The 13,268-nt window shown below is 52.9% G+C and overlaps 1 protein-coding gene across 1 annotated transcript in view; it reads left to right on the top strand.

Moving 5' to 3' along the window:
* Positions 1 to 13,268, top strand: part of DNAJC11 (DnaJ heat shock protein family (Hsp40) member C11) — a 70,591-nt gene that overhangs the window by 55,120 nt on the left and 2,203 nt on the right. Inside the window, exons 8-14 of the mRNA XM_080800333.1 lie at positions 1,947 to 2,136; positions 2,720 to 2,805; positions 3,138 to 3,254; positions 10,908 to 11,063; positions 12,114 to 12,183; positions 12,599 to 12,656; positions 12,774 to 12,916. Of these exons, the coding sequence (XP_080656459.1) occupies positions 1,947 to 2,136; positions 2,720 to 2,805; positions 3,138 to 3,254; positions 10,908 to 11,063; positions 12,114 to 12,183; positions 12,599 to 12,656; positions 12,774 to 12,916 (820 nt within the window). The remainder of the gene's footprint in view (positions 1 to 1,946; positions 2,137 to 2,719; positions 2,806 to 3,137; positions 3,255 to 10,907; positions 11,064 to 12,113; positions 12,184 to 12,598; positions 12,657 to 12,773; positions 12,917 to 13,268) is intronic.

Raw genomic sequence — 13,268 nt, forward strand, 5'->3', positions numbered from 1 at the left:
AAGGCGCGCTCCCAGGTGGGTGGGACATAGGGTACGGAAGGTCATGAGAGAACATGTGTGGCCTCTGGGACAGGTAGAGACCAAGCTTGTGTACGCACGGGCTGAAAGCAGCAGCGACAGGTGCTCTTGGTCCCGTTGAGGATCACGCATGCGTGGGTGAGAACACGGCTTCTCAGGCCTCTGCTCCAGGACTTAGGAGTCCTTGGGTCTGGGAGGCGATGAGGATTTGCACTTTTAACCACTTTAGGCTAAGAGTACACACACCTGTTGTCCTAACACACTGGCCCAAGCGCTCATGTGCGTCAGTCTGTCTCCTCTTGTGCCGCCAGAGAGCACAGAGTCCTACCCTGCTCCCCACACCGGCTGATTCGGGTGCTATGGGAGGCCCAGGAATCTGTATTTATCAAGCACCTAGGTCATTCTTAAGCCCAGACACATTCAGGAGACACTTGACCAAGGGAAAGCTGTTGGCCATCTTATTCTGGCTGAGCCTCAAAGTGCTGAGTGGTGCCCGGGGAGGGGGGCTAGGGCTTGCCGGTTGTCGGCCTTTGGAAATTAAATGTCCTCATCGTGCCCAAAGTTCATGACACTTGAGAATGCAGATGAATAAACGGGTGCCAGTTGGTCGACATACGGCGTCTGCGCTGTGGGGTGCCCTGATCCTAGGGCCAGGCCATTTGCAGGTCCAGACTAGTGATCACAAGGTTGGGTAGGGTGTAGCGCCAGCCCCGAAAAGGCAGACAGCCTGTAGAGTTTTCTGTCTCCCTGGGAAGTGCCTGCCTTGCTGATCTCTCTCTCTCTCCCTCTCTCGAATCGGTCTCTCTCTCTGGGACATGCTGGATAAAAAGACTAAGTCGTATTACTTTAATTAAACAAGGATCTCAGTCCTTCTATTTTGATTCTCTTAAATGCCACAGTCTGTCTTGAAATTCTAGGGTGACTTTGGCCTCTCTCCTCCCTGCCTGCCTCCCCTGACCCCAGCATGGCTGAAGCAGAAAAACGCAGCTGGCACCCGGGGTGACTTGAGAGAAATGAGGGAACATTTGGGTTGGGGGCCCCGTGGTGGGGAGGACAAAGTTCTTAATTCGTGGGAGCTGCTGAAGTTTGCAAGAGCAGTGCAATCAGCGCTCTCTCGTTTGTCATTATTTAACGGCAAAAGTAGCGCCCCTCGAGCTTAGGAAAGAGAAAGAAATCAGACTTTGGCGGTCTGGTGAACATTCAGCTTTTTGCTCACCTTTTAACGCTTTGGGTAGAGTGGTGTGAATTCCTTTGTCGTTGACATGAAATACCCCTTTTTAACCAGAAGATGGGGCTGACTGCCTTGGAAACAAACTTCAGATGCCTTTCAGGGCAAGCGATTCACCGTACGAGCTTTCAAGGCAGGGCCATGGACAGTCCTGGAGGAATCTACTGATGCCTGCCGCCCCCCACCCCGAAACTCTGACGTAATTGGTCTGGGGTGGTCTCTGGGTCAGGGGTCCTCCCGCTTTGCCACACATTAGAATCACCTGGCAGGCTTTGAACACTCCAAACCTGTACATCGGAACGCCGGGGCTGGGAACCCGGCATCAGCATTTTTTAGATCAGCCGCGTGATGCCAGTGTGCAGCCTGCCCCCTACCCTGAGGTGGTTCTGACCTGCAGTAGGGTTGGACCTAGTGGTTTTCGGTAACAGACATCCGGGTGTCTCTTTGGTCATAGCTCAAGGTGGAATGGCATGGTGGGCCGTGAACCTGAGCAGGGAGAGGCACTAGGAAGACGGCAGCAAGGCCCTCTCGCTCCCTCTCACGGAGAGAGGCTCTGTGTCCTGTTTTCCTTGTGGGGCGCCGGCTCGGGGCTTCACGGAAGGCAGAGCGAGCAGGGTCTTAGTGTGACAGAGAGAAGGGGCCAAGAGGAGCCGAGAACCGGGTGTCATCCAGGACCGTTTCTGTGTGTGTGTGTCCCCAGCTTTGTGACGACAAACTGTGCTCTGCAGTTTTCGTCTCGTGGCATCCGGCCTGGCCTCACCACCGTCCTAGCCCGGAACCTGGACAAGAACACGGTGGGTTACCTGCAGTGGCGGTGGGGGATCCAGTCGGCCATGAACACGAGCATCGTCCGGGACACCAACACCAGTCACTTCACTGTGGCCCTGCAGGTGAGGACAGAGCTGCTCCCTTGTGTGCCCCTGACATCCCTCACCCGGGCCACCCTCCCCGGATCGCAGCGCCGTGGGGCCCGCAGGGAGCTATTCCATGCACGAGCGCTCAGGGCTGCTGAGACACTGTCCTCAGGCTTCCCGGGAAGCTGTGTTCCTGTTACCCTAAGACAAGTGGCCCTTTCACATCTAGTAGGAGCCCTCAGAATCAGGGTGGGAGAGAGCCTGGGCTGGTGAGTGACCCCAGAGCGGAGTCATGTGCTCGGGTGCCACCATGGTGGGCAGGGACCCAGGGCGTGAGGGACCCCCCACCTCAAAAGGCAGCTGCTCCCCAGCACCCACCGCCGGCTGCCATGTCAGAACGCAGGCCCCTGGCCATAGAATGTTCTGTTTCTGTGAGCAGCCAGGAAAGTGGGTTTTTACGTGAACTCCCCCAGGTGTTAAATATCGGCCCCTAGTAAGTGTTCACACACAGGGTGAGGCCCCGGCCCGAGAGGTCTGCCCTCGATGGGCGCTCGGCAGCTGGTGGGACACGGCACCTTGGCCACTAGCCTTGTCTTCCCTTCTCCCCCTGTCTCCCCAGCTTGGCATCCCTCACTCCTTTGCACTGGTCAGCTATCAGCACAAATTCCAGGACGATGACCAGACCCGCGTGAAAGGGTCGCTGAAGTAAGTCCCGGCTGGGGGCTTTCCACATTGTGCACCTTGCGGAGGGGGATCCAAGGGCGGGGCCGTGGCCAAGAGATGCCCGCCCGTTTCTGCAATGTTTCTCGAGCGCTCCTGCGGGAGGCCGTGGGCTGACGGACGGGCCGCACTGCGGCTGGGCTGACTTCGCTCTGTCCAGGCACCGAGGGTGTCAGTCCTGAACCACTCCTGGGGCGGTGGGGGGCGAGGGCAGGAAGGGGGCCCCGGCCTGTGTTCTGGGTGACAGCTGCCCGCGGGGACCACGAGAGATGGAGAGCTGCAGGGCCCCCCGTGCTCAGGCCTCGCGCTCCCCGCAGGGCGGGCTTCTTCGGGACGGTGGTCGAGTACGGGGCCGAGCGCAAGATCTCCAGGCACAGCGTCCTCGGCGCAGCGGTCAGCGTCGGAGTCCCTCAGGGTGTTTCTCTCAAAGTCAAGTAAGTGGAACTGGGTCTTTCTGGCCGAGCGTTCTCGGGCAGCTTGTAGCCCACCCCGGTGAGCGTTAAGGATGAAACAGACCTGACTTTGTAGTTTTGTTCTTAAAGATGCGGTGGCCTCTGTATTCAGCGCGTAAGCCAGTGTCAGAGGTCCGGAAGCCCAGTGTTCACCCAGGGTCTGAGGCTCTGCAGTCAGGGACCACCCACCAGCCGACTGCATCTCCCTTCCCCGGTGCCCCGGGGCCAGCCCCGCTCACCCACACCTCGCCACTGCCGCTAGCACACGCGACACATCCAGGGCCGCCCCCAGTGTGTGTGGCGCCTGTTTGCCCCTACCCCCTGCTCCCCTGCTCCGATGGCGCGCCTTCCTGCCTTCCGGCCTCTCCGTGCCAGCGTCTCTGTTACCTCACTGGCCAGTTGCTGTGTATGGCAGCGTCACAGTGGGGCCCGGTCCCTCTCAGTGTAGACGCCCTCCCCAGGTGGCCCCACCCGGCCTGCTGGCTTGAAGCCCTTCCTGCACTGACAGCGCTCCCACTTACAGCTCCGGCCAGGCCCGCCTGTCAGATCTCCAGCCCCTGTATCCCACTTCCTCTTAACACACGGCTGCTTGGCTCTCCACCAGCCTCTCGGATGGCCCCTCGCAACTCTGATGCTTCCAAACCTGCTTTTCCCAGATCCTCCCTGTGCTGGTCAGGAGAGGCCCTGCCTTCCAGCTGGCCTGTGCAAAACCTTGCAGTTGGCCTCGGTCACTCTTTTTCCATACACCAAAGTTTATGCACCTCAGAACCATCGCAGCTGTCAGAAAGCATCTCCTGCACAGGACCGTCCCTCACCCCCAGTGTCCGGTTCGGAATGACTGCGCTGGGAGCCTCGCGGCCATTCTCCTTCGCCACCTCGTGACCCTGCTCTCCACACAGGCAGAGCCTCTGAACATAAGTCAGTGTTCGTCACTCTCTGCTTAAGCCCTCGGTGACTCTCAATCCTGGGCAAAAGCTGGAGTCCTTCAGAACCTCGCCTCCTGCTGACCGCCCCCTCCCATCTGCCCCTTCTCACTCCACTCCAGCCAGCCCGGCCTCCACGCTGCCCCAGACAACAGCGAGCCCACTCTGTGGCCACACTGTGTGCCTGCTGTTCCCCAGTCCCCAGAAGCCAGCGTGGCTGGTTCCTTCGATTCCCTCAAGTCTCTGCTCAGAAGTCACCTGACTGCCAGGAGCATCCCTCGTCGTCCCGCAAGAGCAGTATCCTTCAGTTTGGCCCGGGCAAATCCTTTCCGTTTCCCCCGTTTATCCTCCACTGTGCGTCTCCCTCTGATCATCCGTTCACCTCCCCGGCTCTTTAACTGTGTCCACTGTGTTCGTACTGCACTCCTGGACCCTAGAACGCAGCCTGGCACTTGAGAGAGCTCTGTGAGAGGCAGAAGGAGGGAGGAAGAGATACAGAGACCGGAAGGAAGCAGATCACACCTCTTTGTGGTTCGGAGATGAGAGCCAGAGCAGGTCACCAGGACCAGAACCGCACCAGGCCTCTCTCCTCTCAGAAATCTGAAGACCCCTGAGATTTAGTAAAGGACACACAGAGAGCGACAGATGGTCTGCATTCTGATCCCTTTGATTCCCAAATTGGGACAACTAACGAGACACGGTCTTCTGGTGCCAATTCTGTTGTGAATACTTCTTATATGAAGATATTGCAGGACGTAATCGGAATTGAATTCTCATCCCAAGAATGCCACTCTCCCTCCTGGGAAGAAGCATCTTCACTCCTGCTCAGGTTCCCCTGTCAGCGGGCTGAACTGTCCAGACTGTATCGCTGTATAAACCCAAGTTTTCCAGAAGGCCCCGGAGTTCAGCAATAACACATGATCTTACTCTGCTAACTTTTCTCTTACGTCCTGCTTATTTGGTGAATCACAGTGGTTTTTGAATGTTAAACCAACCTTGTATTCCTGAGGAAAACTCCCCTTGATCGTGACATATATAATACTTTTTATGTAGCGCTTGATTTCATTTGCTAATTACTATCTTACTAAGGCTTTTTATATCTGTGTTTATAAGGGATGCAGATTATAATTTTCTCTATTATGTATTTGTCAGATTTTGGGATGAGTTACGGCAGCTTGATAAAATGAGTTAGGAAGCATTCCTTCTTCCTCTCTTTTCTGCAAGGATTTTGTGCGAATAGTTTGTTCTTTTTTGAGAGAGAGTGCACGCGCACAGGCAGGGCCAAGAGCAAAGGGGGAGGAGAAAGTCTCAAGCAGGTGCCCCGCCAAGCGCACAGAGCCCAACACAGGCTCCATCCCGTGACCCTGAGATGACCTGCGCCGAAATCAAAAGTTGGACGCCCAGCCGACTGAGCCACCCAGGCGCCCCAAGAATGGTTTATTCTTCAAGTTTCATAGAATTCACCAGTGAAGTCAGTTGAGACTGAATTTTCTCTATAGGAGGGTTTTTTGGTTTTGTTTTAAGATTTTATTTATTTGGCGGAGAGAAAGAGAGAGCATCCACAAGCAGAGGGAGAGGGAGAAGCCAGCTCCCTGCTGAGAGGGAGCCCGATGTGGGGCTCTATCCCAGGACCCTGGGATCATGACCTGAGCCAAAGACAGAGGCTTAACTGACTGAGCCCCCCAGGTGCCCCTGTAGGAGGATTTTTGATAATGGATTCTTTGATAAATACGGGGCTTCTCCAATTTTCTCTTTCATCTTGTGTCAGCTTTGTTATTTTGTGTTTTTCAAGGAATTTGCCCATTTCGACTGTCGCATGAAGTTGCTCATAATATGCCCTTACCCTTTTACTGTTGTCTGTAGCAGTCTGTTGATGACCTCTGCCTTCATTCCTCATGCTGGTCATTTGTGTTCTTTCCCCCTTTTTCTTAACCAGTCTGGATGGGGCACTGAACCTTTCAAAGAACCAGCTTTGGCTTTGTTATGGTCTCTGTTATTTAGCTGTTTTCTATTTCATTGATTTCTGATCTTTTTTCTTCTTTCTGCTACTTCGGTTTCACGTTGCTGCCTTTTCTAGATTTTAAAAGCCCAGCCTTGGGTTATTAATTTAAAACCCTTCTTCTTTTATATTATAAACACTTAAGGCTTTAAACCCAGTTTTAGGGGCGCCTGGGTGGCTCAGTGGGTTAAAGCCTCTGCTTTTGGCTCAGGTCATGATCCCAGGGTCCTGGGATGGAGCCCCACATCGGGCTCTCTGCTCAGTGGGGAGCCTGCTTCACCCCCACAACCTGCCTCTATGCCTACTTGTGATCTCTATCAAATAAATAAATAAAATCTTTAAAAAAAACAAAACAAAACAGTTTTACCCCATCCCACAAATTTGGATATGTTACTGTATCATTGTCATTCAATTCAAATTGTTTCCTAATTTCACTTTTGGAAATGTATTGCTTAATTTCTAAGTATTTGGGCTTTTCTGTATATCTAATTAGTGATTTCAGTTTAATTTCATTTTGGTCAGGGAACATATTCTGTATAATTCCAGTCTTTTTAAATATTTTGAGACTTCCTTATTTTATAGCCCATCACGTAAGCAACCCAGCAGTCGTGTGCACTTGAACAGAACGTACATTCCGCACTTGCTGGGCTTTGGTTCTGTAAATATCAGCAGGTCAGAGTGGTGGACAGCATTCACCAGAAACCACAAGTTCTGCGACTTTATTGATTTGGACCAGATTTCTGTCAGTTGCTGAGAAAGTGGCGTTAAAATTTCCAGCTACGAGTGTAGAATTCTGTCTCTTCCTTTGCCAGTTGTGGCGTTGTGAAGTCCATCCCTGGCAGCGCTCTCTGACTTGAAGTCTCCTTTATCAGGCACCGGACGGCTGCTACGGCTTCTTTTCCTTCCTGTGTCTGTGGTTTATCCTTTTCTGTTTACGTTTAACCTGTTTCCGTCCACATACACAGGGTGTCTCATAGCATAAATCCATCCATCCAGTTTCTTGCTTTTTAATAGGAGCATTTGTTAGTCCATTAATATTTAATGTAATCGTTGGTACAGTTGGATTTAGGCCTGTTATGATCTGTCTTCTATTCTTCCCTTCCGGTTTCTTGTTCTTCTAACCATCCTCCATCTTCTCTTAATGAATATTTCTAACATTCCATTTGGATTTACCTGTTGACTTTTTGGCTGTACCTCTTTGCAGCGGGGTTTTTCCCTTAGGGGTTGCTCTAGAGATTACATGTCATTAACCTTTTATCATCTGCTTAGACTTCATTCGTATCACTTCATGTAAAATTCAAGAACCTTGAAAATTTCTGGGGCCATCTCCCCTCCCTCTGTTCTTTATGCTGTACGTGCCATATGCATTGTAATTACACACATTACAGTCCCCACAAGAGTGTTGTAATTCTGACTTTAAATAGTTTATATATATATTTGTACATACATTTGTGTTAAAGAAATTAAGGGGGGAAGTCATGTTTGCCCCCCCATTTTTTTAACCATTTCCAGTGTTCCTTATTCCTTCCTAAAAATCTGATTTTCCTTCTGATACTCATTTCTTTGGCCCGAAGAACTTCCTTCAGCTTTTTCTTTTCCCTTCAGCCTTTCTTATAGTGTAGGTCTGTCAGCGATGACCTCTTAGTATTCTTTTCCAAGAAAATACCTGTATTTTTTCTTTATTCTCCTTTTATATTTTATTAATTTATATTTTATCTAGATACATCACTTATTGTTATTTTACATTATATTAATCTAAAATAGTTTCATTGTGGGCACTCCTACCCCAGAACTAAGCTGTTATTGCTGTAATTTTTTTTTTATTTTATTTATTTATTTGACAGAGACAGCAAAAGAGGGAACACGAGCAGGGAGAGTGGGAGAGGGAGAAGCAGGCTTCCTGCTGAGCAGGGAGCCCGACATGGGGCTTGATCCCAGGACCCTGGGATCATGACCTAAGCCAAAGGCAGACGCTTAACGACTGAGCCGCCCATTGCCTTGCCGTAATTTTTAAGGTCAAGCTTTATTGATGTAAACTTTACATAAATTAAAATTCATCTGTCTCATTATACAGTCCTGGGAGGTGTTTTTTTGTTTTGTTTTGTTTTGTTTTGTTTAAGATTTTGTTTATTTGACAGACAAAGATCACAAGTAGGCAGAGAGGCAGGCAGGGAGAGAGAAAGGGAAGCAGGCTCCCTGCTTCGAGCAGAGAGCCCGATGCGGGGCTCGATCCCAGGACCCTGGGATCATGACCTGAGCCGAAGGCAGAGGCTTTAACGCCACCCAGGCGCCACTCCTGGGAGTTTTGACAATCACATAAGTTTTTACATAAGTTTTGATGGTCCTGTGACCACCATCATCATTAAGATATAGCACATTTCCATTGTCTCCCAAAATTGCCTCCTGGCCTTTTCACAGTCTCCTGGGCCCTTGGCCACTGGTCTGTTTTCACTCCCTACATTTTTGCCTTTTTCAGAATGTCACGTAATTGGAATCACACAGCGTGAAGCCTTTCGTGCTTCTTTTTTGAGCATCACGCATTTGAGATATGGCCTTACAGTTGCACACGTCAGCAGTGCGTCCCTCTTTCTTGTTCTTTGGCATTACCTCGTGTTGATACACCACAGTTTATCGGCGTCTCAGTTTAAGGACATTTCAGTTGTTGGCAGTTTTTAGCGATTACAGATAAAGCCAGTACACATTCACATAGAGGTTTCCCTTTCTCTTGGGTAAGTACCTAGGAGCAGGCGTGCTGAGCCAAACGGGAGGTGTGTGTGCCCCGGGTAGGAAGTCACGGAGCTGCTCTTCCACCCGCAGCCTGGGGAGCCCCATGGCTCCGCACCCCCGCCAGCCCTGGGTGCGCCCTGTCTGGCTCGCTCGGGCTGCTTTAGCTGGCGCATGAGTGTGTCCCACTGTGGGTCCGATGTGCGTCTCCCTGATGGCCCAGGCGGTGGACATCTTTCCACGTGCTTCTTTGCCATCCGTATCTTTTTTTGAGTGAAGTCTCCCTTCAAACCTTTTGTCTGTTTTATTGTTGGGTTGTTTGGTTTCTTGCGTTTTGAGTGTCTTTGTCAATTCTGGTGTTGCTTTTCTTCTGAAGGATATTGTCCCCGAATGTAGAATTCAGGGTTAATAGATTTGGGCTTCCAGCCCCTGATGGTGTTGTTACTCTGAGGCTTCTGGCCTCTGCAGTGGTCGTTTGAATCATCATCCCCCTGAGGGTGATGCCTTTTTTATTTTTCTGGCTACTTAACTTTTTGTTTTGCTGTGGTTTGGGGTTTTTATTTTTTTAGCTTTTTTTTTCTCAGCAGTTTGTTCCTACAACATAACCTCCATGTGTTTTTTGTTGTATTTATGCTGCTTGGGGTTTGCTAAACTCCTCGCGTCTGTAAATTTATGTCCACATCAAATCTGGAACTTTGGGGCCATTAGTTCTTCAAATCTTAATCCTGCCCCATTCTCTCCTCTCTGGTGCCCGAATTACTCAAGTCTAAACCTCTTACTATTGTTCCAACAGTGTCCGAGGCCCTGCCCACTTGCCCTCAGGTCTTTCTCTTTGTTCTTCCGATTGCGATTGCGTAGTTTCTGTTGCGGGGTCTGCAGGTTCTCTGACTGCTCTCACCTCCACTCTGCTGTTAAGCCCGTGCAGTGAATACTATCCTTGGGCTTAAAGTGGCGCTCTAAAACCTTATGTGCTCCGTCCAGTATCTGTGTCATCTGGGGTTGGTCTCGTTATCTTTTTCCTCTGTTGTGCATCTAGGTATGTAGAGTCGTTTGTATTGTACTTGGGTATTGTGACTAGTACCGTATAGAGGGTCTGTATTCCAACTGTGCCTAGATTCCCAAAACGTGTTGATTTTTTTCCTTTTCAAAGGTAATTAACTTGGCCAAAGTCGGACTGTGACCTGGGACGGATGTGTGTGGCAGCAGCTAGAGTAGCACAATTATTTCACCTGTAGCCGAGGCCGCTGATAGACCAGGGATCGGCTGGGGATTTGTGCCACACTTAAACAAATAACTCGGGGCTCCCCGTCTCTGATTTCCCTTGTTGGGGGCCCCCCCACTTCCCAGCTGCTGTGGCTGCCTCTCAGTCTGAGCTCTGGGTCTTCAGTCTCTTAGGACTGCAGATTTCTTTTCAGTGTTTACTATCAATGCAGCAGCAGCTAAGACTTGCCCTCGGGCTCAGAGCCGTTGACACAAACAGGAAACCAGTGCCTTGTGTGCTCTGGACTCTGAGCCCTCCTGTGTACCCACCGACCCCGGGAGTCTTTGTTGTTTGTGCTCTGTGTTGACAGTGGCTACCTGTGGGATGACTGGTCCAACAGGAGCTACTGGGCCGTTACCAGAAGCAGAACCTCGTTAATCTGCCAGCTTTGGAAATCTTCACGCACTTTTTTCAATGGATAAATTGACCGCGGAGCGGTCTCCGTCACCAGGACCCTGGGAGGTGCCCACTTCTGTCTTCTAAGGCCACCTTGGACAAGGGGTAGTCCCTGCTTTGACCAGGAGTTTAGCAGGTAGTGGGATCCGACCTAGGCGTCGGACCTAGCAGCTAAACTTGGGAATAGGGCCCGGAAGGTGTGTAAATTGGGAAACTAGCCGTAACTGGCGTTCTATGTATCTTGAGAGTTCTCCCGCGCTGACACCTCCCTTACCCTGCCCTGGAATTCCAACCCGACTCATCACGGTGTTCTGTTCCGTTCTTGTTTGCAGGTTAAACAGGGCCAGTCAGACTTACTTCTTCCCTATTCACTTGACGGACCAGCTGCTTCCCAGCGCCGTGTTCTACGCCACTGTGGGGCCGCTCGTGGTCTACTTCGCTCTGCACCGTCTGGTCATCAAACCATACCTCAGGGCTCAGAAAGAGAAGTGAGTTCCTAGCATGTCCCGGGGACATCAGTACACAACTCTGTGCCTCAGTTTCCTTGTCTTTAAGGTGGAGATGATAATAATAGAACCTGCTCAGAAAGTCAGTACGAAAATGAACTCCTACACGCGAAGCCCCGGCACGGCGTCCGGCCCGCAGCAAGCGCTGGGTGGGCGCCAGCTGCGCTCGTGAGCGGCCCTGCTGCGGGCCCCCCTCACTCGTCCCTCCTACTTCCAGAAAGGGCTAGAGCTAGTTTCCAAGACTGTGCGGACAACACAGCATGACCACAGAAACGGGGCCCTGTTCTCTCTCCGACCGTTTCTTTTCCCGGCACCGAGTCCAGCCGCAGGGGCTCGAGTTCGGACACACAGGTGTGCCTTCAGCGCAGTCCTGGAGTCACCGAAACGGGCCTTTACCGTGCGGCTCCTCAGGGAAGCTCCGGCCGTAGCAGGCCACGTGGTTTACGGTCATTACTCGTCACCGTCCAACGTGATAGGTCGCGGAGCTCAAAGACGCTCCTCCCTGGGCCCCGCCGCGTTTGCGTTTGAATTCGCGGAGTGCGGGGCCTGCTGCCCCGGGAGGCTTGAGGCCCGGAAGGAGGAGCGTGCGGGCTGGTCTGGCAGGACCGGCGTACGCTGCCTGGAGTCCCAGTGCTCGGCTACATAAGAAGAAAGTATATTTTGTACCTAGAGCAGGAAGCATTGTCTCCCCCCCCCCCCGCCCCCCGCGAAGTGTTCTCCGGTAATCCCAGAGGGTGGCCTCCCCGGTGCTCCCACCCTCTCCTCCCACCTGCTGGGCTGAGAGTCCCCTCGGGTGGGGGCTGCTTCCCTTGGCCAGGGTCCCTGGTGGGGAGCCATCTAGGGACAAAAGAACGGGACGCTGCCGAGGCCTGCAACGAACAGATTGGCTTGCGCCTGGCTTGGAAACATTGTCTGAAGCTCCAGAAGCAGGAGCGCGGCGGCCGCTCGCGCCGTACACCGGGCGCCGGGCCAGCGCGGGGCTCTGTTGCCTCACTCCGCGCTAACATGTGGCCTGTGTTTTTCTCGCTTAAGGGAGTTGGAAAAGCAAAGGGAAAGCACAGCCACGGACATTCTGCAGAAGAAACAAGAGGCAGAAGCTGCCGTAAGTGCTGTGGAGACGCGACTCCGACCGCGCCTGCCGGCGGGCCCCTCACCCTGTGCCAGCCGCACGGCGCCCCGCATGTGGGCCTCGGGCCTCACTGGGCACCTCAGTCTTTCTGATCCCTGCGGGTATAGCACCGGGAACTCCAGGCCCGGCCCTAAGGATGAGCTCCAGTTACCCTCGAAAAGCGCCACGAGGCATTTCTAAGAACGGGAGGGCGCAGTCTTCCTCTCTTCCCTTTCAGCGAATTGTTCTTAGGTGACAGAACAGAAATGTCCAGGAGAAATGCAGGGGGACCCCTGGGTTCTTTGTGAACAGAGGAGGGGCTGAAACGCACCCCGGCACGGGACTGCAGCTGAACCAGGAGGCGGGGCCCGGGAAGGACCTGACCGTGGCGCCCCCTTGTTCTTTGCAGGTTCGGTTGATGCAGGAATCTGTCCGGAGAATTATCGAGGCGGAGGAGTCCAGAATGGGTGAGAAGGCCTGGCTTCTCCTGGGGCAGGGTGGGCGCTGGGGGCTCCTGCGGTCCGGCAGTGCGAGGGGTGCCCAGCCGAGACCCCCGCCCGTGCTCAGACCGCGCCGGTCCTCAGGGCTCATCATCGTCAATGCCTGGTACGGGAAGTTCGTCAACGACAAGAGCAGGAAGAGCGAGAAGGTGAAGGTGATCGACGTGACCGTGCCCCTGCAGTGCCTGGTCAAGGACTCGAAGCTCATCCTCACAGAGGCGTCGAAGGTACCCGCGGGGTTCGGACCCGAGAGGCCTGCAGGGGGGCGGGGCGGCCTGGTGCTTGGAGCAGCCGTTTCACTGTAGCGTGACCACGCATGTCACCGGGGCCAGCTGTGTGACCCGCTGCCCGGCGCCCCAGTTACATTTGCACCGCAGCTGTTGACATTGTGCGTCCCCTCGGCAAGGATTTCCTGAGCATCTACTGGGTGCCGGGGAGAGCAGTGAACAAAACGTACATCCTGTCTCCATGGAGCTCACGGTCTCCTTACTCTGCCTTGTTCTAGAAAGAGTGTGAGATCCGTAGCTCGTTGGAAGCCCAGCGCTGGGCACGGTAAAGGCCAACCAAACCGTCGATTAG

The sequence above is a fragment of the Martes martes genome, assembly GCF_963455335.1.
Source record: "Martes martes genome assembly, chromosome: 4".
Taxonomy (NCBI): Eukaryota; Metazoa; Chordata; class Mammalia; order Carnivora; family Mustelidae; genus Martes; species Martes martes.